We start from the raw sequence: 15087 nt of genomic DNA on the forward strand, positions 1-15087 counted from the left end.
AATCTTTACTTTCTTGCTTATTCTCAGATAGAAATGATTGTTCCTTCCTCTTAACCAATCCGGCATTAAATCACATATTAATTTGTGTTGTTCTTTATGCTTGTATCATCTCTTCAATCAAACTGTAACTGTAACCTCTTGCAGATTAAGAACTGACACATTATTCAGTAGCTCTTCTACAGTGTCCAATTCAGAGCTCTATTTATAGTAGACATTCAATAAACATTTGCTGACTGATGGATTCACATGCTCATGTTCCTAGCCCTGTTCCTAGTCACTAAGTCATTTGGTCACCAGGTGTCGCATATTTAATTCTTAAAGGGCACAGAATCAGGCAGGGGAGATGATAAGAAAGAGAGATATGAAATAGGCCACAGTTGTGTATATAGTATGGGTAAGGAAAACATTTGAAGAAAATTGTCTTGCAAAAGGTAGCCAAAACTGAGTATGAATCCTTCAGCTGAGAAGGCTGAGTCTGGTAAAGCAGTTGAATTCAGGAGTTTCTAAACTACAGCAGATTAAACTAATCAGGGGTCTGTCTTATGTTAGGCATTAATATGATAAGCCTCCAAAGGAGTACAGGGAACAACTCCATTGCCTTTAGGAGGCACAAATCAATCCAAATTGGAAATAGAGCACGTCAAAGCTCCCTCGTTGATCAGCAATGGAATTAGACCCAGCAATGGTCACTGTCCTTATGGATTGGATGAGATTGAGAGATCCAGTCTAAAAAAGAAAAAAAAAAGTCCCAAAGGATAGCAGAGATGTTGATCAATGACTAAGAGAACTAGAGTTAGACATACATTTCAGAGTTGGATGAGACTTCAGAGGCCAACGTAGTCCAATCCATCCAGAATCTCACTCTATAAAACCCTTCAATAAATGGTCATCCAGACTACATTTGAAAGCTTCCCATATGTGGCACAAGGCCAATTCTATCTTAGATGATTCTGAATCACTTGGGGGGTCTCACTCCAGGAAAGCCTCATTCCTTTTATGTTTAGGCAGGGCCCCGTACTTACTTGAAACTTCTTGAATTAATCAACCAATTTTACTGAGCATGAACACTCTGCTTATACGTTAGTAAAATATTAAGCCCAACTTGTACTTACAACTTTTTAAGTCTCTGCCTACCATGAACTATTCTACAGACAGCCTCTAGAGCCAATTTGGGGTGAGGATGGAGGATGGAAAGAAGCTTGGTAGATTTTGTTGTTCTTCTGCAATGGGGCATTTCCAGAGAATCTTCTTTGGCTAGTTTTGTTCTCTGAACTTCAGATGTTTGATGGCGTTTCTTTCATTCTTCATGGGCTGACTTGGCCCATCCCACAAATCTAGCACATGAGCCTCATTTGGTTTTGCTCCATGCATCAGAGAGTTTTAAGGCTGCTATTAAAACACCACATGGAAAAGCTTTGCTGGGAATTTTACTCCATAGAGAAACCACTGAAACCACTACACACCTTAACCATCTCCCTACCCCCAACAGACGGGTAAAATTACCCCTCTAATAACTTAGTACAATCCAACCAGTTTTATTGCTTGGAGCAAAATCTGAGGTCCAAAATGCACTTCAGAACATAAAAAATAAGGCCAACCTCAAAAGAAAGCAAGCTCCTTTGGGTTTTCAAACAAATATTACATATCAGAGGCATTCTTCTGGGCAGGCAGAGCTAAGAGAAATATTGCTAATTGCGCTACAAATGTAAAATTGGAATCAGGGTTCACCTCAATGAAAAGAAAACTCTTTTCATCATCAAAAATTAAGAGTTAAAGCTTGGACCCTGAGAAGAGATGAGAAAATATGCCTCTTTGAAGAAGTGGAGGAAACTGTAGGTCTGGAACATGGCATTTGTTGTTAGAAAGGGTTGATGTCTTTGGATGATTTTGCTGAACCTCTTTTTTTTTTTTTTTTTTTTTTTTTTTTGTTCTTTTAGCCCCAACATATTTCTTGGTTTCTACCTTCTTCCCAGTGAACCAGTGAGAAGTGATTTCTATGCCCAATGAAGATAATGGAAAGAGTACTGGAGTTTGGAGATGGAGTACCTATATTTGAATCTAAACCCAGTAATTTATAACCTAAATGACACTGGATGAGTCTCTAAGCTTTTATTTAACTTCACTTTATTCATCTGTAAAATTAGGGAGTTGGACTTGATGAAAGATGAAAAAACAATATAGTCTCTCTTCTCAAAGTGATTATAATCAAAAAGGGAGGTGGAAGGCAAACTATGAGACAAGATAGAATGAAGTAAAGGCAATCCCTTTTTTGCCTTTACTTTATTATTTAAGACATTCTAGGTCAGAGGGATCATTTTCAAATGGGGGAATTAGAGAAAGCTTTCTCAGCACCAAGGCTTATCATAATAACCTTGGGCAAGGAAGTTTACTTCCCTGGATTTCACTATTTATAAAATGAGGAAGTTGAAGTAGATGACTTCTGAGATTTCATCTATTCAGTATCTGTGATTTTATGATTTCTTCTGTTTAACCCTGGAACTAATGCTGAACTGAAACTATTTAGTAGACATTATAGGCAGAAAATTTGGCTCAATAAAAGAAAAAATTCTCTAAGTAGTAAAGCTCTTTAAAATGGAATGACATCTCAAAAAAGATGGTAAGTTTTCTATTTTTAAAGGTGTTTAAGCAGAGGCTGGAAGAATAATTGTTGGGGATGTTTTAGATAAGAGTTCATGCTTGAGAAGCTAAATGATTTTTAAGTTCCTTAAATTCTGTGATTCTTACTCAGTGGGAAATGTCCACGAAAGGCTTTACAGAAAATGTGAGCATCTGATTGCTTGAAGTCTTGGGAAGAAGGGAGGAGGGAGAAGAGGGAGAAAAACTTGGAATAAAAGATTTCTGCTAAAGTGAATGTATTTGCATGTATTTGGAAAAATAAAATACTATTAAAGAAGAGTAGTGGAATATGGAGAGGACAATGGCGTATATAAAGTGACTTATTTAATTCTATAGCTTTGGATACTTCCTCAGCATCACAATTAAAAAGCCATGTGGCTTGCAGTAGCTAAACAAAACCCTTAGTACTCAGTTTTAGAGGGCTGGAACTCTGAAAAGGCATATTTGAATTTAAGACCTGAAGAGTACTCAAGGCTAAGTACCTACTCAATGTGAGATAATGGTTCTATAAACATATACTTAGATGATGAGGTGATGTGATGGCTCTCCTCAGTATTGGCACTTGCTGAATGTGTTATGATAACGTAATTGTAAGGAAGATTTGGAGGGCTGAGGGAGTTAGACTCTCTCTGTTGTAGCTTGATCATCAGGGAAGATTTCAGGCTCTAGACTCCAGAGTCCAGGATCCATCTTTGATGAACCATGTAACAGGTTGCCTACCTCCTTCACTTCTCCTCCTAAAGACCAAGGATTTTTGACTGATCCTGACTCTGATCTGGAGGGCCCCCAGAGAGCTAGCCCAGACAGTATACTTAGTGATAAACTTTCTGGGGATGATCTTCACATGACTTGTCTTCAGGTGACATACATGTGGCGAAGTCTATCTTCTAGGACATATCACCTCCACACAGCGGAACACAGTCAGGACATGATGTTGTCCAATAACCAGATCAACAGAAAGCTCAGGTCTGGTGAGATTGGTAAGATAAAATGTTGAGTAAGAAAGATAAGAGGGCACATTTTAAAAAGGTCTGAGTACTGGACAAAAAGAACTTTAGGACTTTAACTTATTGGCAATAAGGAGTCACTCAAAATTATTCCTACATTAAAAAACAGACAAGATTTGCTGTATCTTGGCAGGTTTTTCCTAGGATGTGGCCCAATTCACATTGAGACTGGGACAGGCTAAACACAAGTATTGTACTAATGTTTTATGCTTTCCTTCTTGTAATAAAAAGTCACATTATAACAACTAGCTGGATATTTTGATATACTTATTCATTTACTACTTCCAAACCCATTCAAATAATAAATTGTTGCCCAAGAAATAGAACTGAAATGTGATCTTATGAAAAGTCCACTTTCTTTTAACATTTTTCCAAACAACTCAGTTGTTTTCATTGGCCTTCTTAAAATGATCTTTGTAAAATTTGGCAATTTGTTTAGTAAATATTAATGAAAGTCTATTTCAGCAAACAGTCATAAAATTCCAACTTACTTTCAGAAAAAAAAAATGGTAGCTGCCAGACATCAGTCTTCAGTTCATATCACAGACATTTCCAGTAAGTCTTAAATACACATAGACATGTGCCATAGCTTATAGTTCAGGATAAAAGGCATTCTAAAATTTTTCACTGCTTTTAGAAAGTTGGTCAGAAATTCTGTCAAACAAAAATGCATTTCCCAATTGGATAAACTATAGTTTTAATTGCTGCAAGAAAAGAAAATTTCTTAAATTTCTTTATATGTTTAAGCCTAGTTTATCATCATTCCAGTATTGAACATCATTTGATTTTTGTGTAAAAGACTTGGGATGTCATGAAATAAAAATCTTTGGAACTCTTCAAATTCTGAACAAGAATTATGGGTTTGGTTGGGGAATATTAGAATCTACACTACCCCAGTTTAAATATGCAAGAGGCGGTGTTTACTACCACAGCCAAGCAAAAGTGTAAATTTTCAAAGAGCAAAGAAAGTGTAATACCATTAAAAAGTACCTACAGAGGACATCTCAATTAGAATATAGCTTAAACATAGTAGGCAGAGAAGTAAGTTCCATCCCCCTGTTATGCAAGAACTTTAATTAAAAGGATTCAAGTGTCTAATCTACACATAATTGACTGATTGACTCCTTTGAAGAATGTGGAAGGAGTTAATGTGCTTTACTCATAGAAGTACTTAATACATCCTTATCGAAGGAACTGGATAAGCTTTCTCCAGGTAGAAGGGAATATATAGACTATGAGGCAAATGTCAATATACATGTAGGACTGGAGAGAGATATGAAGATTTATAAAGCCGCTATAGGGAACCATTGGCATGGAGGAGCCAACACTAGATGGAGACAATGACAAAGTACTAAAGTTGTGAGAAGGATGAGCAAATCGATAGCTCTTGTCCTTTGTAGCATTAATAAGGTTAATACAACAGAAAGCTACATGTGCCAAGGGTCTAGGAAACATTAAGTCACACACACACACACACAAAGAATGGAGAACTATCTTGTTGGTACAGTGAGGCACAGGATGTGGGACCCATCTAAGAGGAGGGTCACTTAGTGGCTGATTGAAAGGGGAGGAGAGTTTTGAGGGACTTGAATAAGGGTAATGATGATTTATATATTTAGAACTGAAAGAGATCTTGGGAATCCTTCTAGTTCATCCCCCTCATTTTACAGATAAGTAAAACTGAGGCTCAGAGAGTTACAATAGTGACTTAACAATATTTTCAAAGGTAGTAAGGGTCAGAGGCCATGTTTGAAGTAAGATTCTCTGCTCTATAGCCAATGACATTTCTAGTTTACCAAGATGTCCTATTTTACATGTGAATTTTTGAATTTTCATCTAACTTTTAAATATTCTTCGTGTTGACACCACATTGCATTAAAAATGGACCAGTATTTTCCCCAATATCAGCAGAAAGATTTAAATCATGAGCCAGAATGATTACTTTTAAGTGGCAACCTCAGTAAACCTGAGTCTAGGTTTGTTTCTCTGGTTGCAGAGGGAGAAAATAGGGAAGGAAACCATGCATTTACTCCGTGTTGTAATGCCCTGAGAAACATTAAGAGGGAATAAGTATAGCCTAAGAGGTCTAAGATATAAGTCCTTTATCCCCATCAAACATTAAGAGGGGAATAGTTATATACCTGAGGCAGAGTAACTAAATAGGACAATTAGAGAAACTGGGGTCAGAAGCAGTAAAACAGTGCTAAGGCACTGCTAAGCACTTTTAGAGTATTATTTCATTTGATTCTTATGACAGTCCAGTGAGAAAGTTGACATTATTACTCCTTTTTGACAATTGAGGCAGATAGATGTTAAATGGTTTGCGCCCTGAGTCACACAGCTAGTATCTGAGGGCAAATTTGAACATAGATCTTCCTAACATTAGGCTAATGCCCTGTGCATTGTGCCACCTAGCTTTCAGGGCACAAAGTTGATCAATTTTTCTAGAGCCCAATATAAGCTCAAAATCAACTCAAACAATAAAAACCTATATTATATCATCTTGCTGTCATCGTATTATAATAGTGCTATTAGATTAAAATCACTCATGAATTAGCTCAAAAATTCTTCTTGCCTATCTAAAGAAATATTCTGAATTAACAACTTTGCCTCAAAGTGACTACTTCTCTCTCAAAATGCTTAGATTTATACCTAATTAACTAAACCACGTGACCAATGGTAGGAAATAGAACGATTTTAATTTATTCTGTATCAGAGCACTCTGAAATTCTAGTTTTGTCTGAAAGCATAAAAATAATTCTATTTTACATAAACCATTTCATACTAAAGTGTACTTTCCTAACTGACTTGCCAATGTTCTTAAATAAACTTTTTCTTTTTATTTAAAAATATCAAATTTGAAGTGAAGATATAATTCATAAATACATTAAATGCTCATACATAATGAATCATAATACAGAAATAAAATGTCAATTTGAATAATAAAATATCTATTATTAACCTTGATAATTATTAATTTATTTATAAAAGTTAATCATCTATCTTCCACAGGGAGTCAATAATAATTTGCTGGGTTTCTACCTAATGCTATAAAAATCTCTCTCTCTCTCTCTCTCTCTCTCTCTCTCTCTCTCTCTCTCTCTCTCTCTCTCTCTCTCTCTTTCTCTCTCCTTCTTTCTCTTTCTCTTTTTTTCATTTATCATATTTGATCCTATACAGATACTATGTACTATGAGGTATTACAGATAAAATTATTCTTATTTTACAAATGAGAGAAAACCAAGACTCAGAGAAACAAGTCTCAATCTCAAACTTTTCTCACCAACTCACATAGCCACTATCCTAATTTTGTGCCTTTATTACCACTTGACTGTACTATTGCAACAGCCTCCTAATTTGTTTCCCTGCCTCAAATTTCTCTCCTCTACACAGCTGCCAAAGTGATTTCCCTAAAGTACAGGTCTAATTTTGTCCCTCTGCTACCCAAAAAATTCAAATGGCTCTCTCTACTATCTCTAAGATCATATAAAAACTCCTCTACCATTAAAAACATTTTATAGCCTGGTCCGAAGCTACTTTTCTGGCCATATTACACATTACTCCCTGCTTTCTGGATTCTCTAGCCCAATCATATTTGACCTTGTTGTCACTTCTACAAAGATTTCTGTCCTTCTATAATCCATGAACTATCCCACTCTTCAGATTAGCTATTCAAATGTTTTGACTCCTCAAGCTTCTCGGTGGAAGATCTTGACCCATATTTTATCTCTCCCCTAAAAATGTAGGCCATTTTAAAATAGTTTCTCCTTCCCCTTCTTCATCTTATATTCTTTATATATCTTTGACTATCCTCTTCTTGCATTGCAATCTAGAGAAGAAGAGGTGACTCTTCCTGCCAAATCCAACTCCTCTATAGGAACCCTAGAATTCCTTCCTTCCTAATTTCTTTAGCAGATTTCTCTCTCATCATCAAGTTCTCCTTATCATCCATTGGTTCCTTTTTGGTTGCCTTCAAAAATTTGTTTCCTCTAAAACAAAATTTCCTCTAAAAACAAAAATTTGTGTCCTCTAAATTCTTTAAAGACAAACAAACAAAAATTCAAAATTACCATTCTGACTAGCTTCAACAATTTCTTTCCCTTAGTGATTAAACTTCTTGAAAAAGTCATTTTCATAGGAAGTGCCTCCCCTTCCTCTCATCTAACTCTCCTCTGAAATCTCTTCAATGTGGTCTTTCATCCCATTATTCAAATGAAACTTCCTAAAATGGATCCATCTTCCCTCTCCCTGTTAAGGTCTTTTTCCTTCAGAGCTCTGATAATCTACTTGAAGTTATTAATGATCCCACCTGCCACCAGGGCCTGATTTCTCCTCACTCAAATCTTGTGCACATTTATATCTATAGATATAGATACATATAACAGTCAAACATTCACATGTAAACATGTTTTCCCTTATAGAATCCTTGATGAGGGACAATTTGGTTCTTGTCTTAGTATGTCCAGAATCTAGCAAAGTTCCTGGAACATGGTAGATGCTGAATAAATACTGTTTGATTTAATGATTTGCTCATGTCTCACATCACTCTTTCCTCTAAACCACAATTCTAAGGTTACCACTTGACTGGCACTTTTTTTCCACCATTTTTTAAGTGGTATCTAATATATGCCATAATTAGTATGTAGTAAGAGATACTAAGTGTAGTAGGCAAAAAGTATCTCATTTTACTGTAGTAAGCAAAAGAAAAGCCTCGAGGATAGAATGTTAAACTGGAGTCAGGAACTTTGGCTAAAATCACATCTCTAGCACTCACTAGGAAAGCTAAAGTCGTGCCATAGTGAATAGAGCATTAGGCCTAGAATCAGGAAGACCTTAGTTAAAATTTCACTTCTAGCACTTACTGAGGAAACCAGGTTGCATCATAGTGTGAAGAGGGCTAGGCCTAGAGTCAGGAAGATTTCCTTTCCTGAGTTAAAAATGGCTTCAGATACATACTAGTTGTATGACCCTTGACAAGTCATTTAATCTGGTTTGCCTCAGTTTCCTCATCTGTAAAATGAGCTAGAGAAGGAAATGGCAAACCATTTCATTATTTCTGCCAGGAAAACCCCTAATGAGGGGTCACAAAGAATTGGATGTGGCCAAACTGACTGAACATTAACAAAGCACTTACTAGCTGGCAAATTACTTAACTATTTTTGCAGGAGCTAGGTGGTCTGGTAGATAGAATACTGAAACTGCAAGGAAGAAGACCTGAATTCAAATCTTGCTTAAAATATTTACTAACAGTGTGATCCTGGGCATACTACTTAACCTGTATGTGCCTCAGTTTCCTATTCTGTAAAATGGGGATAGTAATAGCATCTATATCTCTGGGATGTTGAGAAGAGTAAACAACATATTTGCAAAATTCTTTGTAAAACAAAGTTATATAAATGATAGCTATTATTGTGCCTTAGGCAACTTTCAAAGATATCTAATGAATGTAGGTAAATGAGAAGAACTTTGTGATTTAAGTGGGGTGCTCTACTAATTAAAACAAGGATTCACTCAAGATTCTTGAGGTAGGTAGTTGACATATGTTACAAACTAAAAATTAATGTTCCATCTGCCCGAGACAACCCAAAATAATAGCATAAGAGAAAGTCAATAAAAATAAGTTAGAAAAGCAGATGTTTTCCTCTATGAGCACTCCTGCAGTCCAAAAGGAACTCAAGATTAAAAAATACTACTGAGCCCTGGGAATGGAGGAGGGCAGGAAGGAAAAGAGAATCCACTTATATAAATCTACTAAGCAGAATCCCCTAAAGGATTAAGCCAGGGCCTGATTCACTCATAAAGCTAGTGGGTCCCTTACCTTATTCAACCAATTCTTTATTTAAAAGGTGAAATTGAGGCACAGAAAAATATGAAGTAACTTGGCCTAAATCACACCTTTAAGAACAAATGAAAGCCTAGAATTTTGTCATCCTTTGTTCTTTCTTCCTCACCTGAAGCATGGCAGCTCTATCAATGAACAGCCAATACAATGGAAGAAGAGCATTTGATAATCTAATAACCATTCATGCCTTTTGGGGGTGAGTGTGAATGGGGAAGCAGAGTGATGGTCTCTTATCTATACCACTTTATTCAATATCCTTATGCAAAATCATATGCAGAACTATCAGAGACATCCACAGCATCATATGGAGCTGCCAACTTATTTTAGTGCCTGGGCCAGACATGGGCCCCATGTGAGGCAAAAACATGGGAAAGTAAGAGCTGTGTTTCCTTCTGCCACTAGGGAATGTGTGCTGTCCAGTGCATAGAAAAGGAAATTCATTCTTTGCAGTTAAAACTTTGACACTATTTTGAATTCCAGTTTTTTCTACTAATGAAAAAAAAAAAAAGATTTATTGGAGTTGTACTGTTTGTATAGGACCAGGACATCTAAATAGGTCTTAAAGAGTCTTTAGACAAGGAAAAAAGAATGTCTTTAGTTTTTCCACTTGACTAGGAAAATTACAACTTCATATTTGCAACACTTGACTTAATACAGTGTCAGCACCTCCATGAAACACTTTTGTTCAGCAGTTTATAATTCAAGCAGAAAGGTTCACTCCAAGCCAAACTATGGCATCCAAATGCTTCAAGAAAATCGAGGGAAAAAAATGTGGGCTAATTCTAAATTACAAAAATGATGGGGAAAGGGCATTTATATAAAACTTTGAAAAATATTCTTAAGACTCTGAGACTATAACTGAGGATTACTGAATTGAGACCCCATATTTCAGAATGTTATAAAAGTAATCTGGGATTCTATCATTTCATTCCATTAATGCAGGACTTGTAGTGTCATAATTGCTTCCATAAAGTCCTATGTTAGAACTAACCCCTAAATTAAAAAAAATCCATTCATGGAAGAATAAAAGACATATTATAGTTTCAGGATAGAATTCATGTAGCTTTCTATTCAAAAAGTAGGAGATCTAGTTATTATAGCCCCTAAGAAAACATTGTGTAATGCTCAGACCACATCTGGAATACTACATTAAGTTCTAGATGTTAAACTTTAAAGGATGTAGAAAACCTGAAAACCATGTAGGAGATGCTGACTGAGGGGAGAGGACTGAAGATCATGCCATTCAAGTAGTGGATGAAGGAATCAGGGATTTCTTAATGCAAATAAGTAGAGTCTTAAGGATGCAAGGGGGCCCAGAATCTATCTTCAAATATTTTAAACGTCATTATGGGGAAAAGGGGGTTAGAATGGTTTCTTGATTCCACAAGACAGAGGTAGGAGCAGTGGATGGAAGCTGCAGAGGAAGATATGTTATACACACACACACACACACAAAAAAAAAGTATTCCTAACCTTCAAATGGACTTTGAGCAACAGTTGGAGGATTCTGAACTGTTGTCTCCTTTTCCCATCTCCCTCAAACCATTCTAAAGCATAGTATCAAATACAAAAATAAATGAGGCACACTTTCTATCCCTTAGAGAGTTGAAAATTCTACAGGAGGAAAAGAATAAAGCTACACACAATCTGGATTTTTAGGACAATGTTGGTTTAAAGGAGAAGGACTGTACTTTGAGAAAGACTTTGTAAAAGGCATTTCCTTTGACTAACTATATGTTCCATTTTTAAAAATAGTTAGATCATCATAGATAATATATGTAGAGAAAAAAACTTTTAATATTAATTAGCATATATTAAGTGAATAAGGCAGGTTCAATGTGCTGTTTTAGATTGTAGACCTTTGGGAGTGTAGGGAGAAGAGAGAAGGAAGGATAAGAAGAGATCTTTTGATGGGAGTGTCATGAGCTGGGCCTTGATAAGTGCATAAGATTTTAACAGGAAAAGGAAAGAGGGACTGATGTGTCAAGAACTGTGCTAAACACTTTTACAAATATGATCTAATTAGAACCTTGCAATAACTGTGTGAGATGAGTGCTAGGCTCATTTTATGGTTGAGGAAATGGAGGCAAATAGTAATGTGACTTGCCCAGAATCATACAGCTAGTTGAATATCTGAGGTCACATTTGAACTCGTGACTCTAGGTCCCACACTCTATTCACTATACTATCTCTTACTTCCAAGATGAAGGGAATGCAAAGAATGCCCAATAATTATGTTGATTTCTACATTTATGTCCTTTTATGAACAAAACCCAGCAGCCAACCTCGGTGCATAGAAATATATGATACCAACCAAAACAAATGCCTGAGTTATTGGGTCAGGGAAGAGAGAGAGATCTGCATGTATTTAGATCTCCAATGTATACAATCTTTTCTATGATCAGAAAATAACTAGTTTACATTTGTAAAATAGATATAGGTTCTCTTTTAATCTTTAATAAAACTCAACAAAATGTATTACGTGCCTATGCTCTGTGCTACACATCAGAAATAAACAAAAATAAAATAAATTCCTCCTTAGAATTTATATCCTAATGAATTTCCACAAGAGTTGGTTGAAGGATGCTTCAGAATAACTCAAAGGTTGACTGATTTGTCCCCTGTAGGCTTTTCCTGCTACATTTTCAGTTCAGTTCAAGAGCCATTTTGTAAGAGCCAAGTAAAACATTGTATGACACTAAAGAGCTTATATCTCCTCTTTTCTTTTCAGTCCACAGAAGGGTGACATATATTCTTTGAATTGCCAATTACTCAATATAAGCACTCTTCAATAAACATGTTGAAGATGTTACCTTAGAATAGACTCCAGAAATTTCTAAATTAGAATGGACTTTAGAAGCTATCTGGTCTAATCCCTCACCCCAATCAAGAATCCCATTCTTGCTGGCCATCCAACTTTTGTAGAGGCTCCCAGGATGGTTTTTATTTTCTTTCTTTGTGACCCCAGTGCTTAGCAATGTGTCTAGCACAGAAAGGAGCTTATTAATTATTTGTTGAATTGAAATAAACTCATTACTTCCAAGTCACTCATGTCAATTGCGATCATTCACAAAAGTTTGCATTATTTTACTCTTGCCTTTATGATCACCATTCATTGCTTCATCTACAAATCTTGTCCTCCTGCCACCTTTCCTTGCACCAGCCCTTCATATTCTATTTCCCTTAACTAGTTAACATAAGGCATGACTTATTCCAGTGTCCTCACCATGTTGTTGTTCAATGCATTTGGAGTTTTCTTGATAAAGATACAAGAGTGGTTTGCCATTTCCTTCATTTGACAGATGAGGAAACTGAGATAAACAGGTTGAAGTGACTTGCTTGGCTTCTTGTACAAAATGGGATTTTATTGGGTTCTTAGAGGAAGCCGAAGAGATTTTTAGTCACCAAGTAAGGTTTTGAGGCCACATTAAACTCAGGTTTTCCTGACTCTGGACCCAACATTTAATTCATTGTGCCACCCAAACCATACCAGTTCATAAGTTTTAAAAATAAAAGTATCTTACAGTTTATATACTTCCCATCTCTCCATTTTTTAAAAATGAGGAAACTGAGGCCCAAGGAATTACTTGTTATAAAGTCAGTTAAGTAGCAGAGCAGACCTGGGATTTGAATCCAGGTTTTATTCCAAAGCCAATTCCACTGCCCCCTGCTTCAGTCACCTGACTGAATTCAACAATCTAGTTGAGTTCTGAACTAAACAAATAAAGCAGAAATGTCAAAGTCCTCTCTTTAGATATCGCCCTTCAACCTAGGACCCATTAGGTTTTAATTTAATTTTTTAAAATTTTGTTATTAAAAAATAAATTAAACAAACTTGTTCCAGAGGCCTACAAAGTCTGATGCTAAAGACCTTTAAATTGAGCTAAGAGGACGGGATGGAGAGAAGAACTTGGGAGGGGGGCAAAACCCTGGGTTTAGCATCCCCTGCCATGACGTCAGCAAGAGTAGGGGCGGGGTCTGGAAGCATACCCTCCCCACCTCCCATCCACAGAGGGAGGAGCAGAGTAAGTGTGAAGAGTAGGGGCACAAGGGCATCCTGTGAGTTGAGGGAGCGGATGAAGAACAGACCGACTCGGGTGGCTACTTACCTGGTTAAAGGGAGCGGAAACGAGTCCGGGTTCCCAGGCTTTGGAGACTATTGGCCCTAACTTGTCTTTATCTTTTTTGGGTCCCATGCAAAGGGCTGGAGAAGGACCCGCTTCTGGCTCTGATGAAGGAGTCTGAGCGTCCTGCTTCCATAGAAACCAAAGCCCCGCCCACCCCTGCTCTCCTTACTCCCTCCCCACCCAGTCCCATTCTAGAGTTCAGGCTCAACTGCTGCCCGTCTCCCTTAACGACGGAGAGGTGGCCGCAGAAGCTGGCTGCAGTCCGGGAAGGTAGCCCGGGAGAGAGAGGACATTGGGGTTCGAGTCCTGCTCCCTCCCGGACTGGTCGGGGGCTTTTGACCAAATCACTGCCTTCTCTGGCTTCCGTTTGCTTAGCAGAAAAATGAGAAAGGGAGAAGAGAGGAGGGAGAGAGGAAAAGGGGAAACGATCAGTATCGTGATGGGGGAGACAGCCTGCAAATAAACACATACAAAACAAGCCATTTACAAGACAAATAGGAAATAATTAAAAGAAGAAAAGCAGTATAATTAAGAAGGCTGCAGATTTCTTGTAGAAAGTGAAATTTTAATTGGCTCTGAAAGGAAGCCAAAGAGGTCTTTAGTTAGAGTGGAGGAGGGAGTGTTCTAGGCATGGAGTATAGAATATAATATTAATATCTTATATATATTATATTATATTATTTCACACATGATATAATAGCACGAATAATATAATCATGTAATGTACATATTACATATCATATATGATTATACATATCATAACACGATACATAATTCATACACATTATTATACAAGGCACAATCATGAAATATATAATGAATAAATAATATACACTATGCATTGTCCCTTATATATGATACATTATATTTTAATCATACATTATATAACATAGAATTATACATTCTATGTACATATGCATATACACATGATTTGAGGAGGGAATACAGAAAGGCTTCTCTGGAGCCTTTGGCAAACTTTCTGAGCCTTAAAAGATCTAGAAGAAAAAATCTAAGAAGCAGAGTTTAGGGCCTTCCAGGAGCCAGAGGTAGCAACCCCTAGTATTGACCACCTGCTTTCCATCTTTGCTATCTTCCTTCAAGAGCATTTTTCTGTTTATCTCCCTCGTGTTTCTCTTCACTACCTCCAGCTCTTTCTAGAATAACTTAGATCAACGCTCTCTGACAAATATAAAGATAATTAGGATATAATTTCTGTCTTCACATCTAGACCATGGATACTGAAATACCTGTTTATTCCCTTCACAACCCTATTATAACAGTCTCCTGGTATTGCTGTGACCTAAACTTTATTAAATTAAGGGAAATCCGCACACTATATTTAAATGTATTAAATTAATAGGGATGATTGCTTTATTGTGAAGTGAAAGGGGATAACCTTGTTTTTAATGAGACTTTGTAGCTCAGCCAGGTTGGGATTTGAACAGTGGGCATATATTCTATTCTCAGAGTTTTT

The 15087-nt window shown here is 36.8% G+C and overlaps 1 protein-coding gene across 3 annotated transcripts in view; it reads right to left on the reverse strand.

Moving 5' to 3' along the window:
- SPAG17 (sperm associated antigen 17) overlaps nt 1-13769 on the reverse strand; it is a 251538-nt gene extending 237769 nt beyond the window's left edge. For all 3 annotated transcript variants that reach the window (XM_074263223.1, XM_074263224.1, XM_074263222.1), the window contains exon 1: nt 13596-13769. In XM_074263223.1, coding sequence (XP_074119324.1) covers nt 13596-13682 — 87 coding nt within the window. In that variant the 5' untranslated portion in view covers nt 13683-13769. The remainder of the gene's footprint in view (nt 1-13595) is intronic.
- Nucleotides 13770-15087: the final 1318 nt, after the last annotated feature.

Source organism: Sminthopsis crassicaudata, chromosome 4, assembly GCF_048593235.1.
Source record: "Sminthopsis crassicaudata isolate SCR6 chromosome 4, ASM4859323v1, whole genome shotgun sequence".
Lineage (NCBI taxonomy): Eukaryota > Metazoa > Chordata > Mammalia > Dasyuromorphia > Dasyuridae > Sminthopsis > Sminthopsis crassicaudata.